Raw genomic sequence first — 26,297 nt, 5'->3', positions numbered from 1 at the left:
ATGCACTTATTAATACTTTTTTTTTGGTGCGTAACTTTGTTTCTTTCCCTTGTTTAAAATGTATGTTTATCTCTTAACAGATCTAGATCTAAATCTAATTCTTGACTAGATCTAGATATTTGTCAGAGTAAATGTGAGGGAGTATTAAATGTGTTTTTTTAAAAACATCACGGAGCATCTGTATAAAAGCGTGGATGGCTGCCTGGTCGTGCGGTTTGCACGCTGGACTGTCGTTCGGATTTATCGACGGTCGAGGGTTCAAACCTTGCCCGCTCCCATCCCCCGTCGTCCTGCGGGAGGTTTGGACTAGGAAGTAAACTATCTTCAACTCTGAAGGAACATCCGAAACATGTAAAACATTTTACAAACAAAAGCGTGTGTGTGGAGAAAATTACTATAAGTAGGCAAATCCTAAAAATTGTCACTTTGCATATAAGGGCCTATTAAAAGTGTGAAAACGGGAGCGGGGATGTATAATACGGTTTGTAAAGAAGTGATATTCTAACTAAGATGCGTCACTAGATCTATTACTGACACAACCAATGTTGTAAAAAGTGGAATAAGTTGCGACTACTAGTTCTGTTTTTTCTTTCAAACTGTTCGGTGGGAAAAGCTAAACTTCAATGATTTATTTATCAGTACTTCTATAATTTACGGGTTAAAAATGGGTGAAGTGCTGGGGGGTATTATTATATACTGGGATGCAACGGGTGATTCAAAGAAGGGTGTACTTTGTTTAAAATTGTGCTTCACTGGCCTTTCCATTGAGGGATGCAGTGGGTGATTCAAAGAAGGGTGTACTTTGTTTAAAATTGTGCTTCACTGGCCTTTCCATTGAGGGATGCAGCGGGTGATTCAAAGAAGGGTGTACTTTGTTTAAAATTGTGCTTCACTGGCCTTTCCACTGAGGAATGCAGTGGGTGATTCAAAGAAGGGTGTACTTTGTTTAAAATTGTGCTTCACTGGCCTTTCCATTGAGGGATGCAGTGGGTGATTCAAAGAAGGGTGTACTTTGTTTAAAATTGTGCTTCACTGGCCTTTCCATTGAGGGATGCAGTGGGTGATTCAAAGAAGGGTGTACTTTGTTTACAATTGTGCTTCACTGGCCTTTCCATTGAGGGATGCAGTGGGTGATTCAAAGAAGGGTGTACTTTGTTTAAAATTGTGCTTCACTGGCCTTTCCATTGAGGGATGCACAAAAAAAAAAAAGTGTGGCGACCTAAAAGTTCGTGATTTCGGGATGCCTGAAAAAATATTCGACAAAAACAGAAGGGTGAAAAAGTGTGTCGTTGTGTGGCGTTTCATTTCAAAGTAGTGTGTCTATGTGTGTGTGTGATGGTGGTGTTATAATGCAGGCAGACGACATTCTACATCTGATGGGTCTAAGAAGTGTCTGAGCATACTCTATATTTGGGGGTTTCAAGTGGAAACTTTCAACCGTAACACCGCACGGGGTATCTGCTCGTATCTTAATAATTCTTCACCAGACATTACATTATTTCTCGTTAGCAGATCCAGCTGTAAACTAACATTTTGTCACATCGAGGTCTGCCTGGAGTCGACATAAGCCCTGCGTCTGCCTTCGTAGGTAGCTTTCCTTTTGGTCTGAAATGTGTTAACTATACTTTCACTGAACTACACAAGTGTTGAAGTCAATACTACAATCAAAAACTAAAGATTGGCATAAACACACAGTCTAAAGGATTATAAGGCATAAACACACAGTGTAAAGAGTTATCAATATTGTATTGTAACATTCTTTCCCTAGATACTCAAACGAACAAAAGAAACTCTTCACAACATGCTATTCCGTTGGAAACATTGTCTTTATCTAACTAGATTTTGATAAATGGTCCTGTCTGCTTAGGAGAGTATCATATTCCTTGTAAATCACTCTTAAATTAAGAACAAAAAATCAAATCAAAAGTGATGATCTATTTGTTTTGACTCGCGCAGTAGCCTGCATCCCAGACGACCAGCTTTATTATGGTTCTCTATTCTATCCTGGCTCTAAATCTAGAGTACAAATATGATCTTTTATGTTCAGAAATTTGCATATTGATACACATTCATTTTATCGAGATGTTCTTATTGGCTTTCTCCGACTCGGTTGTATTTGATTATCATTTCCCGTGCACTTGTATTCTCTTGGCAATCCTAGCTCCAGCGATATCTACGCGTGGTTTCCAATCCATACATTAGAAACGAAAAAAAAAAAGGATCCATTTCTCCGATATTCCCAGAGTACACCTCTTTCAATCAGTTCTAGTTCTCTGTCAATATTCTTGGACATGTTTCCGCTTCCTGTACAAGAAAATAAAGACCGGAATTTCCCGATGGATTGAAGACGAATGGAAATTAATTAGCTTTTTGTTTCTTGGCTTATATTGTTATCTGTCCATCGGACGTTTAAAAAAAAATGGCGATGATAAATGGTCAGTTTCAACTTGTTTGTGGATTTATTTTTTTGTAATTGAAGATTATGTGTTTTTTTTTCTCTCTGTTGTTTGTTAAAGCCGCAATCTCTGGAGAAATCTAAGAGGAAAGAAATAACAAAAGAAAAAGGTTTATGAAGTTGTCAAACACTTTCGTCTCATTGCTTCTCTGCTAGCGGTCTTTTTAGTCTTTCAAATCTCTACGAGGACGGGTATGATTTTCAAACCACTTAGTGACTTGATCTGCCTTTCAAAAAGGTTTTTTCCCAAACGTATATTAAATCTTCAGAAGATCGCACTGTCAGCTAACAATGGTCATGTGAGTATAAATAGACATGGAAAACGCGCGCTAAAAGACACACACAACGAAAACTTGGGTTTAAACCTACACACACAAAAGAGAAGTAAAATAAACACCAACATATCTAGTTTATAAACTGCAGCTGTATAACATAACAATAGAACGCTTAACTAAAGGAATTTTTATTTTTTTACGAAATGATTTTCTTTTGCGGAATTAGAGATTGACCATTTACAAAGCAATTATATCAATTACCTATTCTTATAAGATATCAGGCCAGGTTCACATTTAACTTCACATTCACTTTCACCTATCCTTTGGTTTGCTGGACCGCTGTCAACCTTCTTTTTCCATTCTTCTCTGTGATTTGTCTTTGATCGAATTTAATTCTGATGTTCTTTCTGAAAATATTGATACCTGCCTTTTTACCTGCCTGGGTGGACCACTTCGGGGGCCGATTTTGAGTTTGTGTTTCCACACAAACCGCGTCCCGAGACATGACGTTAAACTGCGCTCCTCTTTCCTTAGCACTTTTGGAGCTCAAAAGTGCCCTACTTCTTTTCTATCATTGTGTCTGCCTCCTCTTTTCCTAAGTCTGCCTTCATTGATCATCACACTGTCTCCTTAACTTTAAATTCTCACTACGTCCTAGACCAGTCCGTTTGCCGTGGACTGCGACGGGTAAGGGGGGATAAAGAGATCCTGGTGTTTGAGTGGTGGCTATCTAAGGATAAACCACAACAACACAATACTTTGGCCCAAGTTCCCCTAGACCTGAGACCCAGATGACCCGCTCTGGGTCAACCGGCTGGTCATGCCGAGCTACCAGCATAGGTCGTCGACCTATGCTGGAGGGCGGTGGCTGGAGGGTCAATCAGGGAGCTGCTGTATCGGACACATGTCCGATGTAGCAGCTGACTGAGTATAGCACCTGTGTAGCCCTGGCGGGCTCATTCTGGACATCCGAATGGCCCGTCCCCTTGTTGGACTCGATGGCGGGTGGGGAGCACAGGTGCCGAATTAACCAAAATATATATGGACAAAAAAACACACACAAAACTACTTGCCCCAGACCTATGTCTGGGCAAGAAACGTCGAATTGATGATAAAAAAGAGGAGGTGCCAAAAAGCTGTGCCACCTGGCCATCATTTCTGGTGGTTAGGTGCACAGAGGAGGGAAAAAGCCTGACAAAGTTGAGCCCTTTTATTATCAATAAGGGACTCAAGTCAGTAGTGGGAGAGCCCAAGAGTGTGTCTAAGCTACACAAATCAATGGAACTCCTTGTAAAAGTAGACAGCAAGACACACTCTGATGGGCTTTTAAGATGCAGAAGACTCTGTGATCTCCAAGTGGAAGTCATGCCACACAAGAGTCTGAACACCAGCAGAGGTGTAATCAGCTCTAGGGACCTACTGGAATGTTCCGAGAAGGAAATAGTGGAGGGCATTGAAGGAGTCACCCATGCCCGGCGCATTACCAGGCGCAGGGAGGGTGAGGAGGTCAAAACCGCCACTATTATCCTCACATTCGGAACTAGGACACCGCCAGAGTATGTGAAGGCAGGATACCTACGAGTTCCAGTGAGGCCCTACATACCTAACCCCATGAGGTGCTTCAAGTGCCAGGGTTATGGACACGGCGCGGCAGTCTGCAAGAGGAACACTGTGTGTGCCAGATGTGCTGGAGAGGGTCATGAGGACAAGGGCTGCACAGCCCAGTTCAAATGCCCAAACTTTCAAGCTGGCCACTCAGCCTACTCTAAGGACTGCCCTGTGTGGAAACAGGAGGTTGCCGTGCAGGAGTACAAGGCAAGAAACGGATGTACCTTTAGCCAGGCGAAATCGGCTGTACTGGCCCTACCCAAGGGCCAATTCGGCTTGACAAAGACCTACACCCAGGCTGTTGCTAAGAAAGGAAGATCCATAGCCACACAGACGGACACATTGACCCCACCACCCCCTCCTCCTCCTCCAACTCAGAAGAAAACACCGCCAAAGAACACACCTCTGAAGAAACAAGAAAGCCCTGTTGTCATGCTAAAGAACATGTTCTCTGTGCTCGCTGATGAGAGCATGGAGACTGAGCAGCATGTCAAAACCAATACTCCGGGAGAACCCGGAGACATCATGTCTGACACAGGTTCTCCTCAGAGAACCCAGCCAGACACCCCAACCTCTACCGAGTTAGAGGTTGGCCAACTCCCTAAGGGGAGAAATCAAAGCGGAGAGGATGCCCGAGGTGAGAGAGGAGGAAATAACCTCCGCTCTAACCAGAGGGATCTCCCCTCTCCAGAGAGAAAGACTTCCCCCAAAAGGGGGTTGTCCTCCTCTCCATCCAAACCAAAGAATAAAAATACCAAGGTCACTGGAATAAAGGGAAACCCCTCCGGGGGGCTCTCAAGGCCAAATAGCTCCAAGTAGGTCATCTAGAATAAGCCATGGATTCCAGAATTGTACAGTGGAATTGTAGAGGCCTCAAGGCCAATTACGAGGAAATGCAGCTACTGATGGACTCTGAGACTCCTGTAGCTGTCTGCTTACAGGAAACATTTCTGAAAGATTGCATCAGCTTCCGAAGCTATCGTGCTTACAGCAAGAATGTTGAGGATGCAGAGAGAGCATCAGGTGGAGTCTGTATCCTTGTGAAGGATAGCATCCCCCATGAGAGGGTAGAACTACAGACCACACTACACGCCGTAGCAGCTAGGATAACCCATCACAAGGTTATCACTTGCTGCAGATTGTATCTACCACCAGGCGATCCATTAAACCGAACAGACATGGAGGACCTATTGAAACAACTCCCCCGGCCTTATCTAATCCTCGGGGATTTCAATGCCCATAACACCATGTGGGGATCCAACAATACCGACACAAGAGGTCGTATGCTGGAGGATATCTTCCTCCAACATGATTTATGCATACTTTATGATGCATCACCGACCTACTTGCACCCAGGAACTGGATCACTCACATGCATTGACCTCACCGTATGCGTCCCCGGACTTCTGGACGACTTTAAATGGTCAGTTAGCAATGATCTACGGGGAAGTGATCACTTCCCAATCATCATTACTAACAATCTCCCTTCATTAGGACGACCTCAGCGGTGGAAACTGAATAAGGCCGATTGGGAACAATTCCAAAAAAGATGCTCCGAGGATATCACAGAAAATATCCTCGATGAACAGAACCCAGCTGATACCTTTGCTAGCAAGCTACTAAGTATAGCCAGGAAAGTTGTACCCCTAACCTCTGCAAATCCAAAACGGCCTAGCAAACCATTGTTTGATACAGCTTGCAAAAGAGCTATTGGCGATAGGAAAAAACGACTGGCTGCATTTATAAAGAATCCTTCCCAGGAAAACCTAAAGCTATTCAGGATAGCTAGAGCAAAGGCTAGACAAACCATACGGTCAGCCAAAAGGAATTCCTGGAGAAGTTTTGTCGGCAGTCTGGATGCCAAAACTTCTGCTAGAGCGGTTTGGAAGGCAGTAAGGCGAATCAAAGGGAAAGAATCAAATGCAATAGGGCATTTGAAAAACCAAGGGCGAACTGTCACGTCCCCCAGAGAAATAGCTGACTGCCTTGCATCCTCAATAGCAGAAAAATCATCCACTGCACACTACACGCCAGAGTTCCAAAAAGTCAAAACCAGGGAGGAAAGACACCCCATTGATTTCAGGTCAGAGAACAATGAAGACTACAACAAACCGTTCTCGCTTGAGGAACTGAGGGAATCGCTGGACAAGTCACATGACACAGCGCCTGGAGAAGACGAAATCCATTACCAGTTCCTCAAGCACCTTCCCGAACCCTCATTGGCAGTCCTGCTAGGGGTCTATAACTGTGTGTGGCAAACAGGCGCTTTCCCAAACAGCTGGAGGAAAGCCACAGTTATACCGATACCTAAACCGGGAAGAGACGGCTCTGACCCAGCTAACTATCGACCAATAGCACTAACAAGCTGCATCTGCAAAACCATGGAAAGAATGATTAACAGTAGGCTGGTCTGGTACCTGGAAAGGAATAAAGTGATCTCAAACTACCAGTGCGGATTCCGGCAGGGGCGGACAACAACTGACCACCTGGTAAGGCTGGAAGCTTATATTAGAAATGCATTACTCAGAAGAGAACATATAGTAGCTGTATTCTTCGATATAGAAAAGGCCTATGACACAACCTGGAAACATGGCATTCTACGTGACCTGGCGCTTATGGGGCTTAAGGGACACCTCCCCCGTTTTGTGGAGGAATTCCTGAAAGATCGAAAATTTCAGGTTCGAGTGGGCAACTCCGCTTCTGACACTCATGACCAGGAAATGGGTGTACCCCAGGGCAGCATTCTGTCAGTCACCCTGTTCAACATTAAAATAAATAGCATCATAAATGCGCTGTCCCCTGGCATAGAGTGCTCTTTGTATGTTGATGACTTTGTCATTCTTACTTATGGGAAAAACATGAACACCTTAGAAAGAAAATTACAGTTATGTTTAAACAAAAATCAGGGTTGGGCAAACTATAATGGTTTTAAATTCTCAGACTCCAAAACAGTTAGTATGCATTTTTGTAATCTAAGGGGACTCCACCCAGACCCTGAACTATTTATACACAAAAAGAAGATCCCTGTCGTGAAAACTACAAAATTTTTAGGCCTCACCTTAGATTCCAAATTTAATTTTCTCCCCCACATTAAGGAACTTAAGAAGAAATGCCAAAAGTCATTAAACATACTAAGAGTACTCAGCCATACGGACTGGGGAGCTGACAGAGATACCTTGCTGCTGCTCTATCGGAGTCTAATTCGATCCAAGCTAGACTCCGGATCCATAATATATGGAGCAGCAAGGAAGTCGTACCTAAAAATACTGGAACCAATACAAAATGCTGCCCTGCGTCTCTGTCTCGGCGCGTTTCGTACATCACCTATCCCAAGTCTCCATGTGGAGGCTGGAGAACTCCCCATGGATATAAGAATGAAAAAGCTTGCAATGCAGTATATAGTCAAGCTAAAATCCAACCCCACGAACCCTGCTTTTAACTCCATATTTAACCCCACAGAGGTAGTATTATACAATCGAAGGCCTAACGTCATACAGCCGTTGGGCCTTCGAATGAGAGAACCCATCCAAAATTTAACCCCACCCATTGACCAAATCTCTAAAATAGAAACCCCTCAGAACCCTCCTTGGCTAATGAATAAACCCAAATTAAATTTATCCCTCGTCAATTTCAAAAAAGAAAATACAGACCCAAGCATACTACAAGTCCACTTTAGGGAACTGCAGGAGAGCTACAGAGATTGTGGCACCATCTACACAGACGGATCCAAAATGGAGGGAAAGGTCGCGTGTGCCTGCTCCTTTCGGAACAAAACAATCTCCCGTAGACTCCCCGATGGCTGCTCCATCTTTACGGCCGAATTGCACGCAATATTGCTTGCACTTATGGCCGTAAAAGCATCAGAAAGGAGGAAATTTATAATCTGCTCCGACTCCAAATCTGCATTGCAAGCTTTGGGGCGGATGAAGACTGACATCCCATTGGTACATAAGAGCCTGAAGCTGTTGGACCAAATAACAGCCGACCGTAGGGATGTCACCTTCATCTGGGTCCCCTCCCATGTTGGCATTGAGGGAAACGAAGCCGCAGACAGAGAAGCAAAGAGAGCCCTAAATCATGCGGTGTCAGGAACCCAAATTCCCTACTCGGACCTGAGACAAAGTATTGCCTCTGCCACCTATCGAGAGTGGCAGAACCGATGGGAGGCTGAGACTCACAGTAAACTCAGGCAGATTGTGGCGGATGTCAGGTGGCGGCCCACATCTAAGGGTCTGACAAGGCGTGGTAGCACGACCATGTCCAGACTTAGGATTGGCCACACCTACATCACGCACTCTTTTGTGCTGAAGAAAGAGGAGCCCCCACTTTGTGAGTACTGTGACTCTCGCCTCACCGTGGAACATATCCTCGTTGATTGCCCCAGATACCAGGATGTCAGAGCGAAATATTTTAGAGTCACTAATTTAAATACACTATTTGATAATGTCGACCCTGGGAAGGTACTGGGCTTTATCCGGGAAGTGGGGCTATCTACGAAGATCTGATTTATGAATTTGTGAACATGCACTATTTACATTAGATGTTTACCAAATATTTAAATTTTTACTACCTTGACTATTTTAACTGTGAATAGACCTTGATTTTAATGATATGACTGTATAGAATCTGGCCCTGTTGTTTAGAGAGAGAGTAGTCCTTAAGGGACTGCAGGCACGACATGGCCTAAATTGTGCCGATGTGCCTCAAATCAAACAATCAAACCACACAAACCGTCTTTGTAACCTTGTATTGAACTCAAATTCCGACATTAGACATAGTTTTTTTTATCAGTTTATCTATTGGACTTGTTCCTATTTCTCGTCTTATGCGTTAATTCTGGTATTTAATGACTTGTTTTTATCTTGAACTAAAATGCAATGCCAATGCAAAGAGAACTACACCAACGACCTCTTTGTGAAACTAAATGCTTGAGAAGCAATGTATTCCCTAAAGATTATATGCTACAGTTCGTCGAACTTCTTCATTTGATCCTATTAAAATATTGTGTGTATATGTGCTTTGGTTATGAACTTGCCTGACTTTTTTATTTTTTTTAAATTTTTGTTTCCCAGCGCTGCCATCACAGTCAATGAAGTTTTGCTCATTCAGAAGAACTACTGGTCTTGTCTCAAGTTTAAAGGTAGATACGAACTCTTGTGATGTAAATATGCATAGATACTAAACTAAGAAAGAAACTAACATCTCTGCCTACATGAAGTGCTGCACACTCCACATACCAACCCGTAATTGATAGACATTAAGAACGTCGTAGTTTACAAATGGTCAAAACAAAAGCTCTTACATTCTCATTCTTCAATCTGATTCTGGAAGATCCAATAGACTCGTTGAGTTGTACATTTCTGCAATGAGATGTACAGTCTTGAAAGTTCTAGTTCTCCCTTTCTCTCCATCTGTCAAGACTAATTGACGCCAATACAGTTTCTGACTAAAAGTTTACATTTGCCACGTCCCCCAGTGAATGAGACACAGGTGAACACTGCAGACCCTAACGCCTTGTTTATTAAGGTTAGGACACATGCCAAAATTTATGCTACTCATTCTTCCAGGTCCCATTTCTCAGTTTATTTCCCTTTGACCTCTTACAAATAGCTGACATGTAGTTTTAACATGGAGTTTTAGAAGCTATACGTAATGGTTCACACAATGTATGCTTTTTTTTGGCATGTAGCCATTCGCCATGTTTTTTTTTTTTTTTTAGATATTTTTAAACTGTAAAGCTAAAACTTAATTGAAAATAAACATAAAGATGGACTATTTTTAACACATTATTAATAGTCATTTTGGTTACAAAGTTGCTACCATTTTTATTTACAAGAAAGACTTAGAGCTCAGTAATAGTCGTTATTCAGTTCTACGATTATAACCTTTACATTTTAACACCTTTGTTGAAATCCCCCCTCAACCCCATGGGCGTATCCTACCATCTTCTATCTTACCATAGAGTAAACTAATTACTCTGTTCTGGTACCGCCGTTGTTTAAATAAACGGGAGTCTGCATCAGTTTCTGGCTTATCGTAGCCCAACAGGTTGCTGTCCTTGATTATCTTCCTCTAGGACATTACAGGTGTGCAGACTTGACTCTTGTGCCAGAAGTACCTACCCTTGTATACTGTGACGGGAAACCTGAGCTCCATTATCTTTCCCGCAGTGCTAACCTCCTCTAAAGATTGCTTTCTGTTGGCTTGTCGTCTCTAAGGAAGATAGTCTGGAATGTAACGCTGTCTTCATTAAGTCGAAACGTTTCGCTTCTGAAATCTGTGCATCTTTGCCAAGGAACAAAAAATTCCGAAACATTTACTTCGTTTTTATGTATCTCTGATCTTAAACTATCTCCTGAAATTAGAACTAGAATGTTATTTTGTAAGCTGTTTTTTGTTTTCTACTTATATTGTGTTTTAAATCTAGATCTGTTTGCAGACTTACGTATTTAGTCGTTTTGGTGCCTACATGTCGTTTGTGTGTTTCAATAGTTTTCAATTTGTCTTTGATCGTTTCATTTCCTAGATTGTATTAGAAAGTTTAGTTGACATTAAAGTTTTGGATGCTCCATAATATAAATCAGAAGTGTTTATCACACAGCTTGAAAACAAAAACTCAACTAATATTATTTGATAATATTTTGCAGTTTACAACATGAGAAAAAAAAATACAAACAACAAACTAACATTGTTGACCAAATAGACTGAATATTAGCTATTCCCCCTCCTCCGATTTAAAAATAATAATAATAATAAAAAAAAAAGACCTAACAGAAAAGCTCCGTTACGTTAAAAGAAATATATATTCTTCAGTATCTCCTACTTGATAATGGATGTACATAGTTACTAATTTGAAAAGCTGCTTTCGCTTTTAGCTTTAATATTTTTGTGTTTTTTTTTTTTGCAGAAAAAATTCCCAAAGTTGAAGCTGATCTCCGACTGCCAACATTTAGCTTAGCGCCCAAACCCAAGCAATATGACCCCAGGTGAGTACAGTCTACTCATTTACCTGCTCACGCGGTACATTTTAATTAAACTCAATCACACAGGGCATGTGCGCACATGCAGGAGGCGCCCGTTGGCACAGCAGTGAGCAGGTTGTCTGCACGTGGTTCTCCTGCTCTCACTTTTTTCCTTTGTCTCGTCTCGACTCACCTGACCTCTGACCCCAGCGCGACCCCCCTATTGTATTCTCTTAAATGAATTAAAGTCAGCTTGGTGTGTATGGACGTTTTCTGATGTTTGACCTGTGACGTTGTGATGGGAGGCTGAAGATGTCTGTGTGTTCTCTTCTGCAACTGACAATAATAAAGGAATGGCAGTGTAACCTGGTACCTAAAGTAAAGGTAGCACTAGCAGACTGGATGACCGTAGGACTGGACGAGGATTAGGGAACTATTGGACAAACCTTGTGTTATGTTTACTATCTATCTTCTCCAAATAAAGTCGTCAACTTAGACCTTCTGGTTCCGTCTCTTCCTTGCATGTCTCAGAAAATACGCTCCGATTAGTGTAACATGTGGACGACATGTTGAAAAACGATGTCTTCATGGAAATCCAATGTCTTGTGTGTAGGTCACACATTATTTGATCTTTAATTTGCTGGGCTAAGATGTTTTTATATCTCGAAGGACTGTAGGAGTTCCACATATCTGATATCACTCTGGTTTAAGAGAATATATTGTTGTTGTTGTTGTTTTTGTTTTGCCACGCTTCTATCGCTAATATCGCTTCAGTCACACTTTGTACACGTTCGATCTCCCACTTCCCAATGCCGGACCAAGTTGAAACTTTTTGTCGATCTTTTAGTTGGTGTTGGAACATTTTTAGTTTCATGCTTTGGTTCAACATTTGAATCTAAGAAACTTTTTTTGTTTCATTGTTTCGCTCCATCCAAATTTTGTCCTTTGTAAAGAAGCCGTCTCATTCTAATGGCGGAGGATGTGGCCAAAACATGATTAATAAACCACTCTTTAAAACAATTGTCATAACCTAATGTGAGGGGAGACTTGAGACTTCGATTCAGAAACCTAATGTTGATTGATTTTTTACGCCTCAAAAGAGAAACATAAAAAAGAAACATCTAAAAAGCATTCAAAAGAGTAATACACTCTAATGAAAGTCTCTCTGTATAGAGATCATTTGACAATCTGTAACTGCAACAAGTCTTAGCCAAAGTGCGCTCTGCCACCCATCGCTCCGTATTGTCAATGTACTTGTTGACTTCCTTGGCTGAAAGAAGTGCTCTACCTAGTCCTCGTGTTTCTTATTCCTTTTATTCTGACCCATTCAGTAAGACGCGATATCAGTCTTACGGAATACTAAGGTGACTCATTCAGTAAGACGCGATATCAGTCTTACGGAATACTAAGATGACTCATTCAGTAAGACGCGATATCAGTCTTACGGAATACTAAGGTGACTCATTCAGTAAGACGCGATATCAGTCTTACGGAATACTAAGGTGACTCATTCAGTAACAAGCGATATCAGTCTTACGGAATACTAAGATGACCCATTCAGTAAGACGCGATATCAGTCTTACGGAATACTAAGATGACCCATTCAGTAAGACGCGATATCAGTCTTACGGAATACTAAGGTGACTCATTCAGTAAGACGCGATATCAGTCTTACGGAATACTAAGGTGACTCATTCAGTAACAAGCGATATCAGTCTTACGGAATACTAAGGTGACTCATTCAGTAACAAGCGATATCAGTCTTACGGAATACTAAGATGACCCATTCAGTAACACGCGATATCAGTCTTACGGAATACTAAGGTGACTCATTCAGTAACAAGCGATATCAGTCTTACGGAATACTAAGATGACCCATTCAGTAAGACGCGATATCAGTCTTACGGAATACTAAGGTGACTAATTCACTCCGTTTACACACAAAAAAAATATCTACAAACATAATCTTGATTTATGTCACGTGGATCTCATTGCCAGAAGCCAGTCTTTTGTTTCCACCGTATACTTGTTTCTCTGTGCCTTGGCGGAAGGGGGGGGGGTTAAAAGTTAAAACAAGTATCCCATCTCTCCGCCCCCTACCCCAGGTGCTACATCAAACACTATTGGAACCACTAATATAAACATACGGCAAACAATGCCATTACACTGAAAGATAACTTGAACTGAACAGACCTGGCATTGAATTTTGTTCTACACAATTCTCTGCCAGACTTGTATCCCCTTCCACAGTAGAAGCAAGTCTCAATATCATTCCACTCTTTCCCCGTCAGTTTAGGTTTTCAATGCATAGTGCTGGGGGGCCATCGATCGCTGTCAGAAATACACCTGTTTAATTGAACAGATTGGGTGGTCATTGTGTCGGACATTGGAGATGGTTGAGCAAGAAAAATGGAGGTATAATTGATAATGAGAAGAACCTCTAAACAAATGTTAATATTAAAACTTGAGATGGTTGAGCAAGAAAAATGGAGGTATAATTTATCAGGAGAAGAACCTCTGACCAAATGTTAATATTAAAACTTCTGAGAAGAACCTGTGACCAAATGTTAATATTAAAACTTCTGAGAAGAACCTCTGACAAAATGTTAATATTAAAACTTCTGACAAGAACCTCTGACCAAATGTTAATATTAAAACTTCTGAGAAGAACCTGTGACCAAATGTTAATATTAAAACTTCTGACAAGAACCACTGACCAAATGTTAATATTAAAACTTCTGATAAGAACCTCTGACAAATGTTAATATTAGAACTTATGAGAAGAACCTCTGACCAAATGTTAATATTAAAACTTCTGACAAGAACCTCTGACCAAATGTTAATATTAAAACATCTGAGAAGAACCTCTGACCAAATGTTAATATTACAACTTCTGAGAAGAACCTTTGACCAAATGTTAATATTAAAACTTCTGAGAAGAACCTCTGACCAAATGTTAATATTAAAACATCTGAGAAGAACCTCTGACCAAATGTTAATATTAAAACTTCTGAGAAGAACCTCTGACCAAATGTTAATATTAAAACATCTGAGAAGAACCTCTGACCAAATGTTAATATTAAAACATCTGAGAAGAACCTCTGACCAAATGTTAATATTAAAACATCTGAGAAGAACCTCTGACCAAATGTTAATATTAAAACTTCTGAGAAGAACCTCTGACCAAATGTTAATATTAAAACTTCTGAGAAGAACCTCTGACCAAATGTTAATATTAAAACTTCTGAGAAGAACCTCTGACCAAATGTTAATATTAAAACTTCTATGCTCATTTCAACGGAAATATAACAATCATTTGTCGATTGAAGTCAAACAGATAACTACAAAATCTACGCCAGCTTGTTATATGTAGTATGCGCATGTGTTCATTGAATTGGCTACAAAGTAAGAATGATCTGTTCTATCAATGAAACCTTAAGGAGTTTCTAGCTTGTAGTGCTACCTTCTAATTAGTTTTTAATTCGGAGTCATCAGCCTCCCTTGTAAACACTTACACATTTCTGGAGCAGTGATACGGGCAGCACGTTAATTAACTAATGACACATGTGACTAAAACATGTGTGAGGTCGAGGTGTAAGAAGCCCTGGAGGTATTTCTTCATTGCTACCATGTTGATCAATGCATTCACGCTTTGAATTCTAACAGATCAATACAAAATCGCATACTTGTTTCTGTGCCTAAAGTATGCAGTAGATCAGTCTAACTCTAAGAGATAGTAGTTCTAGAAACGTGGGTGTATAAATTTAACATTTTGTGAAAGTTTGTGACTATGTTGCTCCTTTGTCCTGTACAGAGTCTCAGAGATACTGGGTTTTGTTTTACTCTGCTTTTACTTATCTAACAATTAGCGTCTAAATGTTTTGTATATGTTACTTTTAATTAGATGTTTCTGTTCTATGACAGTTGTACCTGGGTGAACCAGCTTAAATCATCAACTTCACCAACGTTACCTTACATGTTGGTACTTTGAAACGAAATGTCTTGTACATTTGTTCATCTTTGGTATCCCTCGGAATCCTTCTATGTCCAAGTTAAAGCATATCATGTATTTTTCTTTATACGTAACTATTTATGTGTTTAAAAAAATTTTCTATACTAAATTCCTATGCGAGTTCTTAGTCACTGATTGCCTGCAATATATACTGACAGTTTTAGAAATGTAAGAAGTATAAATTATAGAAGCAGATTAAAATTACAAGTCAGATCAACTATTTCGAACTTTGTTTATTACTAATCAGACCAAAGGTCATAGTGTCTCTAGTTTTAAACATGATCATTTTATATGTATACAAGTAGTGAATAAAACAATGAAATAACACAGGTCATAAACATTTTATCACAGCAGCGTTTCAATATAATATATATATATATATATATATATGTACAGAAAGAAGCCAAACAAAAAAGAAAGAAGACACTACCTAACCACCAGTGCATTTCCCCCTGCCTCTGACATGTCTACCATGAGACAAGGGAAGCTTCTATGCATTGCTTCTGTCCACTGAACTATTGGACTGGCCTCAAACCATGCCATTTAGTACAATGTTAGAAACACTTCCTTTGGTATTTTGTTTTCAGTTTTCAAAAACCTAATCTTACTAAGTAATTATTCTAATAAAAATGCCATCCAGCTCATCTGAATACCACGTGACTAGAACATAATAATAACACTTGTAGATACTGTTACAAATGAACAGTGATAGGTAGAGGTCAACGTATGACCCCGGCGAGATGACACAGCATCTAGTGTTCCCTGGAATCTACATGTACAAACAAAGACAGGATGTGACGTGTCCACACGTGTTGTTCCAGGGGACGAACAGATCTAAGTAGGGGGACAGTTACTAATGAACAGTGACAGATAAAGGTCACTACGTGTGACCCCGACTTGATGACACTGCAGCGAGTGTTTTCTGGAATCTACATGTATAAATAAAGACAGGATGTGACGTTTCCTGACATGTTATTCCAGAGGATACTAGGAGTGTTTGTGCAACTTTAGAGAAGCGATTAGGGACTCTATATAAGCCTGAAAGTTAATGTGAAAGTCAGTCGTATGGAGTCGTGAGTGAGCCGTTACAGTCGATAGAGACGATGTAAGACGTGTGCGGCTCTGTGGAAGAGAAATGTGTACGACTCGATGCAAGTTAACTAGGGTAGAGTTAACTGGAGTGGACTACTGTCGTTAAAGTCTATACAGCGAACTACAGTGGACTTGAGCCGTTACAGTCGATACAGTCGATGTAAGACGTGTGCGGCTCTGATTCGGTAGACTTGAGTGCGACTTGGTTCAGCTTTAGGAGACCTGGAGCGACACTGGGAAGTGTGTCGTTGGTCTGTTCTGTGGAATACGGCTCGATGCAAGTTGAGAAGAGATGAATTGCAACGAAGTGAAGAGATGAATTGCAACGAAGTATAGCTAACTGTAAACTGACAGATATTGTACAGTCTTCTACGCTACATGTTACAGTGACGAATTATTAGAGTTAATAGTCATTAAAGTTATATTAAACTGAAAGTTTAGTCGTCAAGTTCTTTGCAGTGTTTTTATTTGTGTGTCTACTAATACTTCTAGCCAGAAGATTCAGAAATACGTAACAAATGGTGTCAGAAGTGGGATCTTTCTGGCTAGAATGTATTCCACCAAACTTCTTAATGAACTTGACATGAAAGAACTTAGACAAGAGCTTCGAGAAAGAGGTCTACAGCTTAACGGAAATAAGGAAACGCTAACAGCACGTCTCAGACAAGCCCTGTTGGAGGAAGATGAGAATCCGGACACTTGCCAATTTGAAATCAAACCTAATACGATGGAGCTCCTGAGAACTTTGCAATACAAAATGAACTCGGTGAAAGAGAGCATTAAGATGGTAGAATCAGAAATCAACACTAGATTTTCTTCATTTAACCAGTTGATTAAAGTCATGAATGAAAATGAACAAATAGCTACCACACCCAACAAGACAGAAGAACAAACCGATACGATAAAAGATCAAACGAGAATCATCATGAACGAGCTACTGAACACTCAGCAGTATCAGATTGAGTCGACACATGAAAGAGCTACACCATTGATTAACAGCGAACAATTATCCAACCAAGGATGTGGCGATACAGACAATTACGATAGGGATGCTGGTGATGGTTGTGCTGTCTGTGACTGTGATAGCAAACCAAACGAATGTGGCCAACAAGAAATGAAAAGAGACGGTAGCTGTTTCTGTTTCAACGAGAAGCTGAATGAGACAGTTGAAGAAACAAGAGAAGAGACCTATAGTTCAACCGAAGATTTTGCTAGAGATATACCCGATATGAGTACCTCAACCAGCCAGACAGAACAAGACAACGTTGGGTCTGCGTCCAAGCCTGTTGCTGTGGGCCTTAAAGACTTTTGTCTTCTATCTGCCAGTGTCTACGAGAGGAACTCGAAGTTTGATTACTGCACTCATGCGTTTGACAAGAACTGTACGTACGTAGCTATGCAAGAAGACTGTGAATGCTTAGAAATACACCAACAAGCTCTAGACTTAACAGAAGCTTGTACAGCTGTCAGGGTAGGCATGAGAAGCCCTGGTGATAGTCAAGGAATCACAATAGAATCTGATGCTGAAGTTGATGGACCTTTGCACGTTGAATGTTATCAACCTGCCCCACAGGCGAGTGCTCCAGACTCGGATGAAGGTGATGACATGTTTGACACCTTGCCTTCAAGTGGACTTGCAGATCATTCGCAAAGCACCCATCGAAGAATAATGCTGAAGCAACTTGTTAGATCAACAGTCTTGATGACTACAGCCATGAAATGCAATACCTTCCTATGTGCTAAGTGGCTGCCATCAGCATTGATCGACAAGAAAGCAAGACAACGACAACGACATCAACGCAACCAAAGAAATATCAAATTGAGGAGGCGGAGAAAGCGACATATGCAGAGTGCAACGTGGATGGCTCCAACAAGATCAAGATACAAACCCACCCCTTCTCCCACTGATAGACCCCCACATGCATTTATGAAACTCCATAGCCCATGTTGTTAGAAAACAAGCCCACCACTTCTCCAACTGATAGACCCCCACCTGCACTAATGAAACTCCATAGCCTATGTTGTTAGAAAAGATTATGTCCGGGACCATCAAACCAAAGAAGAAAGCCTTACGAATCAGTTGAAAGTGTGAAGCCACTAAAGAATAATCTAAGAACATTCCTCATGAGAATAGGTTGATGAAGAATAACAGAGGTTTTAGAAGAACGCTAATTAAGTCAGAAGCAAGAAGGACAGAAAAGAAGTAGTTTAAGATGTCAGAACTGTAGTGAGTAACCATCTGTGACAGAACTGTACAAGAAATCCACCCAACATCGTACAAACCCAAGTCAGTTGCTGTTGTTTAAAAGAAGAGCATGTGAATATTGCTGTACTGTGATGATCCTAGTTATCTCTGAAGAAGCTCTGTAAAAAGATGCTTGAAAATGTAAAACTCAGCCAGTGAAGCACGAACTCGTTAGAATGCTGATGAACTTTCTCGACAAGAGTGCCCAATGTCGTCATCTGAAGGTCGATGTTTCCATACCAAGATTGATGAAAACATTTGTGAGGAACTGTTGAAAAATGAGGATTTGGCTCCCATTCTTCTATGGAAAGAAGATGGACTGCGACTGCCAGATTGAAAGAACATCTCTGAGAAGGGGGCAACCACCAAAGCTTCCTACTTGATCGTCGATCGATTTCATCAGTATCGTGATGAAGTAGAATCTGTTCGGGACGAACAGATCTAAGAAGGGGGCAGTGTTACAAATGAACAGTGATAGGTAGAGGTCAACGTATGACCCCGGCGAGATGACACAGCAGCTAGTGTTCCCTGGAATCTACATGTACAAACAAAGACAGGATGTGACGTGTCCACACGTGTTGTTCCAGGGGACGAACAGATCTAAGTAGGGGGACAGTTACTAATGAACAGTGACAGATAAAGGTCACTACGTGTGACCCCGACTTGATGACACTGCATCGAGTGTTTTCTGGAATCTACATGTATAAATAAAGACAGGATGTGACGTTTCCTGACATGTTATTCCAGAGGATACTAGGAGTGTTTGTGCAACTTTAGAGAAGCGATTAGGGACTCTATATAAGCCTGAAAGTTAATGTGAAAGTCAGTCGTATGGAGTCGTGAGTGAGCCGTTACAGTCGATAGAGACGATGTAAGACGTGTGCGGCTCTGTGGAAGAGAAATGTGTACGACTCGATGCAAGTTAACTAGGGTAGAGTTAACTGGAGTGGACTACTGTCGTTAAAGTCTATACAGCGAACTACAGTGGACTTGAGCCGTTACAGTCGATACAGTCGATGTAAGACGTGTGCGGCTCTGATTCGGTAGACTTGAGTGCGACTTGGTTCAGCTTTAGGAGACCTGGAGCGACACTGGGAAGTGTGTCGTTGGTCTGTTCTGTGGAATACGGCTCGATGCAAGTTGAGAAGAGATGAATTGCAACGAAGTGAAGAGATGAATTGCAACGAAGTATAGCTAACTGTAAACTGACAGATATTGTACAGTCTTCTACGCTACATGTTACAGTGACGAATTATTAGAGTTAATAGTCATTAAAGTTATATTAAACTGAAAGTTTAGTCGTCAAGTTCTTTGCAGTGTTTTTATTTGTGTGTCTACTAATACTTCTAGCCAGAAGATTCAGAAATACGTAACAAATGGTGTCAGAAGTGGGATCTTTCTGGCTAGAATGTATTCCACCAAACTTCTTAATGAACTTGACATGAAAGAACTTAGACAAGAGCTTCGAGAAAGAGGTCTACAGCTTAACGGAAATAAGGAAACGCTAACAGCACGTCTCAGACAAGCCCTGTTGGAGGAAGATGAGAATCCGGACACTTGCCAATTTGAAATCAAACCTAATACGATGGAGCTCCTGAGAACTTTGCAATACAAAATGAACTCGGTGAAAGAGAGCATTAAGATGGTAGAATCAGAAATCAACACTAGATTTTCTTCATTTAACCAGTTGATTAAAGTCATGAATGAAAATGAACAAATAGCTACCACACCCAACAAGACAGAAGAACAAACCGATACGATAAAAGATCAAACGAGAATCATCATGAACGAGCTACTGAACACTCAGCAGTATCAGATTGAGTCGACACATGAAAGAGCTACACCATTGATTAACAGCGAACAATTATCCAACCAAGGATGTGGCGATACAGACAATTACGATAGGGATGCTGGTGATGGTTGTGCTGTCTGTGACTGTGATAGCAAACCAAACGAATGTGGCCAACAAGAAATGAAAAGAGACGGTAGCTGTTTCTGTTTCAACGAGAAGCTGAATGAGACAGTTGAAGAAACAAGAGAAGAGACCTATAGTTCAACCGAAGATTTTGCTAGAGATATACCCGATATGAGTACCTCAACCAGCCAGACAGAACAAGACAACGTTGGGTCTGCGTCCAAGCCTGTTGCTGTGGGCCTTAAAGACTTTTGTCTTCTATCTGCCAGTGTCTACGAGAGGAACTCGAAGTTTGATTACTGCACTCATGCGTTTGACAAGAACTGTACGTACGTAGCTATGCAAGAAGACTGTGAATGCTTAGAAATACACCAACAAGCTCTAGACTTAACAGAAGCTTGTACAGCTGTCAGGGTAGGCATGAGAAGCCCTGGTGATAGTCAAGGAATCACAATAGAATCTGATGCTGAAGTTGATGGACCTTTGCACGTTGAATGTTATCAACCTGCCCCACAGGCGAGTGCTCCAGACTCGGATGAAGGTGATGACATGTTTGACACCTTGCCTTCAAGTGGACTTGCAGATCATTCGCAAAGCACCCATCGAAGAATAATGCTGAAGCAACTTGTTAGATCAACAGTCTTGATGACTACAGCCATGAAATGCAATACCTTCCTATGTGCTAAGTGGCTGCCATCAGCATTGATCGACAAGAAAGCAAGACAACGACAACGACATCAACGCAACCAAAGAAATATCAAATTGAGGAGGCGGAGAAAGCGACATATGCAGAGTGCAACGTGGATGGCTCCAACAAGATCAAGATACAAACCCACCCCTTCTCCCACTGATAGACCCCCACATGCATTTATGAAACTCCATAGCCCATGTTGTTAGAAAACAAGCCCACCACTTCTCCAACTGATAGACCCCCACCTGCACTAATGAAACTCCATAGCCTATGTTGTTAGAAAAGATTATGTCCGGGACCATCAAACCAAAGAAGAAAGCCTTACGAATCAGTTGAAAGTGTGAAGCCACTAAAGAATAATCTAAGAACATTCCTCATGAGAATAGGTTGATGAAGAATAACAGAGGTTTTAGAAGAACGCTAATTAAGTCAGAAGCAAGAAGGACAGAAAAGAAGTAGTTTAAGATGTCAGAACTGTAGTGAGTAACCATCTGTGACAGAACTGTACAAGAAATCCACCCAACATCGTACAAACCCAAGTCAGTTGCTGTTGTTTAAAAGAAGAGCATGTGAATATTGCTGTACTGTGATGATCCTAGTTATCTCTGAAGAAGCTCTGTAAAAAGATGCTTGAAAATGTAAAACTCAGCCAGTGAAGCACGAACTCGTTAGAATGCTGATGAACTTTCTCGACAAGAGTGCCCAATGTCGTCATCTGAAGGTCGATGTTTCCATACCAAGATTGATGAAAACATTTGTGAGGAACTGTTGAAAAATGAGGATTTGGCTCCCATTCTTCTATGGAAAGAAGATGGACTGCGACTGCCAGATTGAAAGAACATCTCTGAGAAGGGGGCAACCACCAAAGCTTCCTACTTGATCGTCGATCGATTTCATCAGTATCGTGATGAAGTAGAATCTGTTCGGGACGAACAGATCTAAGAAGGGGGCAGTGTTACAAATGAACAGTGATAGGTAGAGGTCAACGTATAACCCCGGCGAGATGACACAGCAGCTAGTGTTCCCTGGAATCTACATGTACAAACAAAGACAGGATGTGACGTGTCCACACGTGTTGTTCCAGGGGACGAACAGATCTAAGTAGGGGGACAGTTACTAATGAACAGTGACAGATAAAGGTCACTACGTGTGACCCCGACTTGATGACACTGCATCGAGTGTTTTCTGGAATCTACATGTATAAATAAAGACAGGATGTGACGTTTCCTGACATGTTATTCCAGAGGATACTAGGAGTGTTTGTGCAACTTTAGAGAAGCGATTAGGGACTCTATATAAGCCTGAAAGTTAATGTGAAAGTCAGTCGTATGGAGTCGTGAGTGAGCCGTTACAGTCGATAGAGACGATGTAAGACGTGTGCGGCTCTGTGGAAGAGAAATGTGTACGACTCGATGCAAGTTAACTAGGGTAGAGTTAACTGGAGTGGACTACTGTCGTTAAAGTCTATACAGCGAACTACAGTGGACTTGAGCCGTTACAGTCGATACAGTCGATGTAAGACGTGTGCGGCTCTGATTCGGTAGACTTGAGTGCGACTTGGTTCAGCTTTAGGAGACCTGGAGCGACACTGGGAAGTGTGTCGTTGGTCTGTTCTGTGGAATACGGCTCGATGCAAGTTGAGAAGAGATGAATTGCAACGAAGTGAAGAGATGAATTGCAACGAAGTATAGCTAACTGTAAACTGACAGATATTGTACAGTCTTCTACGCTACATGTTACAGTGACGAATTATTAGAGTTAATAGTCATTAAAGTTATATTAAACTGAAAGTTTAGTCGTCAAGTTCTTTGCAGTGTTTTTATTTGTGTGTCTACTAATACTTCTAGCCAGAAGATTCAGAAATACGTAACAATACTTTGTAGATAGTCAGAGGTACACGTAATTTTCGAGAAGTGGTTACACAAATGAAACAAATCAGATGAGGCTAGAAAAACTTCCAAATGAAATCAGCTCTGAGTTTGGACTTAGAATACATCGACTCTCTGTTCACCACGTGACAAACATTACAGTGTTAATTCGTAGAAACCGTGCACGTACAGTGTTAGCTAAACTTTGCAGATAGTGAACTTTCTCAGCATGTTTAACTAGACTAGACATATACAATGGAGAGGATAAAGAAAAATGCAAACTTGCATTGAATGAAAAAAGAAGCCAGAACTCTACACTTTGATAATTAGTTTTATTTCTGCGTTAATGTATGCTTCCAGACATTTAGACATCCTATGTATGTGACAACTTGAAAGAGAAGACATTTTAATGGAAATAATTAATAGCCATTTCAACGGAGTTCCTCTTAGTGGGCATAGAGGGAGGAGGAAGGTTTTTTTTTTTGTTCTTTTTGTGTGCGTGAGGCGGGAAGGGGGGGGGGAGTCTAGTAGGGGGTGAAGAGCACCATTGGTTTTTATCTAAATATATTGGTCTAGAAGTACTTCAAATAGTGACCAAATTGTTTAATTGCACATAGAACTTATCTTAGGTTTGTTCGTAAGACATGGCTTAATTTGACTATCTTTAGACTAACGATTCTTCTTGTCTACATCTCCATCGATGAGGGCTATTGTCTTGTACGGTGAAGATGATTTCATTTGTATAATGAAATGTTAAGTGGTCATGCTGTTATATATATATAAAGTTTCAATCATTTCTTTACCGTCTCTGAACACGTCTACGTTTAAATGGAATAAAGAATTGAAGTTCATTTTTGTTCTGACATAAATCATTGCGGACGTTTTGAAACTTCACACTTCGGGTCAACTTTCTGTGCTATATTTCCAACACTCTGGGGGGGGGGGGGGAGGGGGGGTTTCAAGCTAAGAATAGATGAGACAAGGTTCAAGCATGATAGCTGACCAGATTGCCTTTACGAATCGTGATGTGTTGTTTGTTCACCTGAAGTAAAACAACATTTAAAAAAAAGTTAAACATCTCATAAACTTGACATTACAAACACACAGAATTATTTTGTGCTCTTCACATCATGAATACTTTGTGTCTTTACATCATGAAATGCATTGTGTCTTCACATCATGAATACTTTGTGTCTTTACATCATGAAATGCATTGTGTCTTCACATCATGAATACTTTGTGTCTTCACATCATGAATAATTTGTGTCTTCATATCATAAATAATTTGCGTCTTCACATCATGAATACTTTGTGCCTTTACATCATGAAATACATTGTGTCTTTACATCATGAATATTTTGTGTCTTCACATCATGAATAATTTGTGTCTTCATATCATAAATAATTTGCGTCTTCACATCATGAATACTTTGTGTCTTTACATCATGAATACTTTGTGTCTTCACATCATGAATACTTTGTGTCTTTACATCATGAATACTTTGTGTCTTTACATCATGAATACTTTGTGTCTTCACATCATGAATACTTTGTGTGTTTACAACATGAAATACATTGTGTCTTCACATCATGGTTTTCTCACACAAACATTTGAAGATCTTGTTTTACAGCTGGTTAGAAACAAATTAGACAAAAACTTATAAATCGGATTTTCTTTTTTTTTTCCTTCCTTCTAGATTTTGTTTCCCTTGTCTTCTGATTTGGTTTCTATTTCCTGAATTAACTTTGTCTGCAGACATATTGATTCCATGTTTTTCGTTTTATTTTCAAATCTATTACATTCATCAGTGAGTAGAATTCATTTCTTTTAAATTCAGTGGCTCACATGTCCATGCGTTTTAAATGTTCTAAAACTCAGCGGGCGATAAGGCCCTTGAGCTTTAAATGTTCTCAAGCTTAGTGGCGGCCAGGTCCTTGTGTTGTGAGTAATCTAAAGCTTGGTGGTTACAAGTTCCTTGCCTTATGAATGCTTATTGACTGGTAAGGTCCTTGCATTATTATTGTTCTAAAGCTTAGTTGCTGGATGGCAAGGTCCTTGCCTTCTGACTATTCTAAAGCTGAGTGTACGACCTGGTCGTTGAGTTCTAAATCTCTCTGTTTCTAATGTACAATCCTGACATTTCATTGCGGAGGCTGATCGTGCTTTCCCTTGATCAATGAACTCTGTCTGTCCGCCACACTAGTCTCCGCTACATTGTCTGGCTTGAAAATCATACACAGTAGTAGCCGATGGTAGGCCCTCTGGAAGTTGACGTCCATTACGGTGTAGATGACCGGGTTCATGCTGTACATGATCCAAGCCAGGAACGGTGACCAGATGTGTGGCATGGGGTATTTGAGTCTGTTGTCCACGGTATTGATGATGAAAAATGGGGTGGTGCCTATGAGGAACCCCAGAAAGATCAGCAGCATCATCCCCGTCAGTCTGAAAGACTCTCTGCGCGCCCTTTGCCTGCGGTACTGGCTCCCCCTGGACGCCCGCTGCCTGGAAGTGCAGACAACGCAGCCCAGGCGGGCGTAGCAGACGCAGATGAAGAGGCAGGGCACGACGTAGCCGGCTGTGATGGTTGTAATTTTATGGGACTTACTGCTGTTAGTGCTGAAGGTACACTGGAGGATGCGCTCCTGGAAGTCAAAGCTTCCCCAGATCCCTATCAGCGGAGTGATGCAGAAGAAAAAAGGCAGCGCCCAGCATAAGACACATGCCGCGATGAACCAAGGTCTCTGTGTGTATCGAGTATGACTTTGGGGATGAACCACATGAAGGAATCTGGAAAGAACAAAGAAACTTAAAGTAATTTGTGGAGATCCAATCTACATCTTTAATGTAAAATGAAGCATTTTGAAATCAGTATTTTTCTACTATTACTATTTCACAATTACCGATTTCCCATTTGAATTGGGATAAATATTTCGTTACTTGTTGATGTAGAATTAATTAGATATGTGTATTTGTAAATACAATTATCTTTTGTTAGCCTTATTCCTATTTCCATTATGCATATCGATACTTGCATATTGAAAGTGTGTTCTAAATGGTTACAATTTGGAATTGAATTCACATCTACATCCACTTATCACTTCACCGATTTTTTTCTTGAGTTCGAAATAATTTTTAGCTTTACTGACTCAATCAGCATATAGTGTACCACT

At 40.8% G+C, this 26,297-nt stretch overlaps 2 protein-coding genes across 8 annotated transcripts in view; one reads left to right on the top strand and one right to left on the bottom strand.

Moving 5' to 3' along the window:
- Positions 1–26,297, top strand: part of LOC106063065 (histone deacetylase 6-like) — a 189,063-nt gene that overhangs the window by 54,009 nt on the left and 108,757 nt on the right. For all 4 annotated transcript variants that reach the window (XM_056025926.1, XM_056025924.1, XM_056025925.1 and 1 more), the window contains 2 exons: positions 9,411–9,478; positions 11,246–11,324. In XM_056025926.1, the coding sequence (XP_055881901.1) occupies positions 9,411–9,478; positions 11,246–11,324 (147 nt within the window). The remainder of the gene's footprint in view (positions 1–9,410; positions 9,479–11,245; positions 11,325–26,297) is intronic.
- Positions 15,528–26,297, bottom strand: part of LOC106063066 (G-protein coupled receptor moody-like) — a 35,037-nt gene continuing 24,267 nt past the window's right edge. For all 4 annotated transcript variants that reach the window (XM_013221381.2, XM_056025931.1, XM_013221380.2 and 1 more), the window contains one exon: positions 15,528–25,914. In XM_013221381.2, coding sequence (XP_013076835.1) covers positions 25,266–25,914 — 649 coding nt within the window. In that variant the 3' untranslated portion in view covers positions 15,528–25,265. The remainder of the gene's footprint in view (positions 25,915–26,297) is intronic.

This window comes from Biomphalaria glabrata, chromosome 4 (genome assembly GCF_947242115.1).
Source record: "Biomphalaria glabrata chromosome 4, xgBioGlab47.1, whole genome shotgun sequence".
Taxonomy (NCBI): Eukaryota; Metazoa; Mollusca; class Gastropoda; family Planorbidae; genus Biomphalaria; species Biomphalaria glabrata.
The sequence above is the reverse complement of the archived record's forward strand: the minus strand, read 5'-3'. Positions and strand labels throughout refer to the sequence as shown.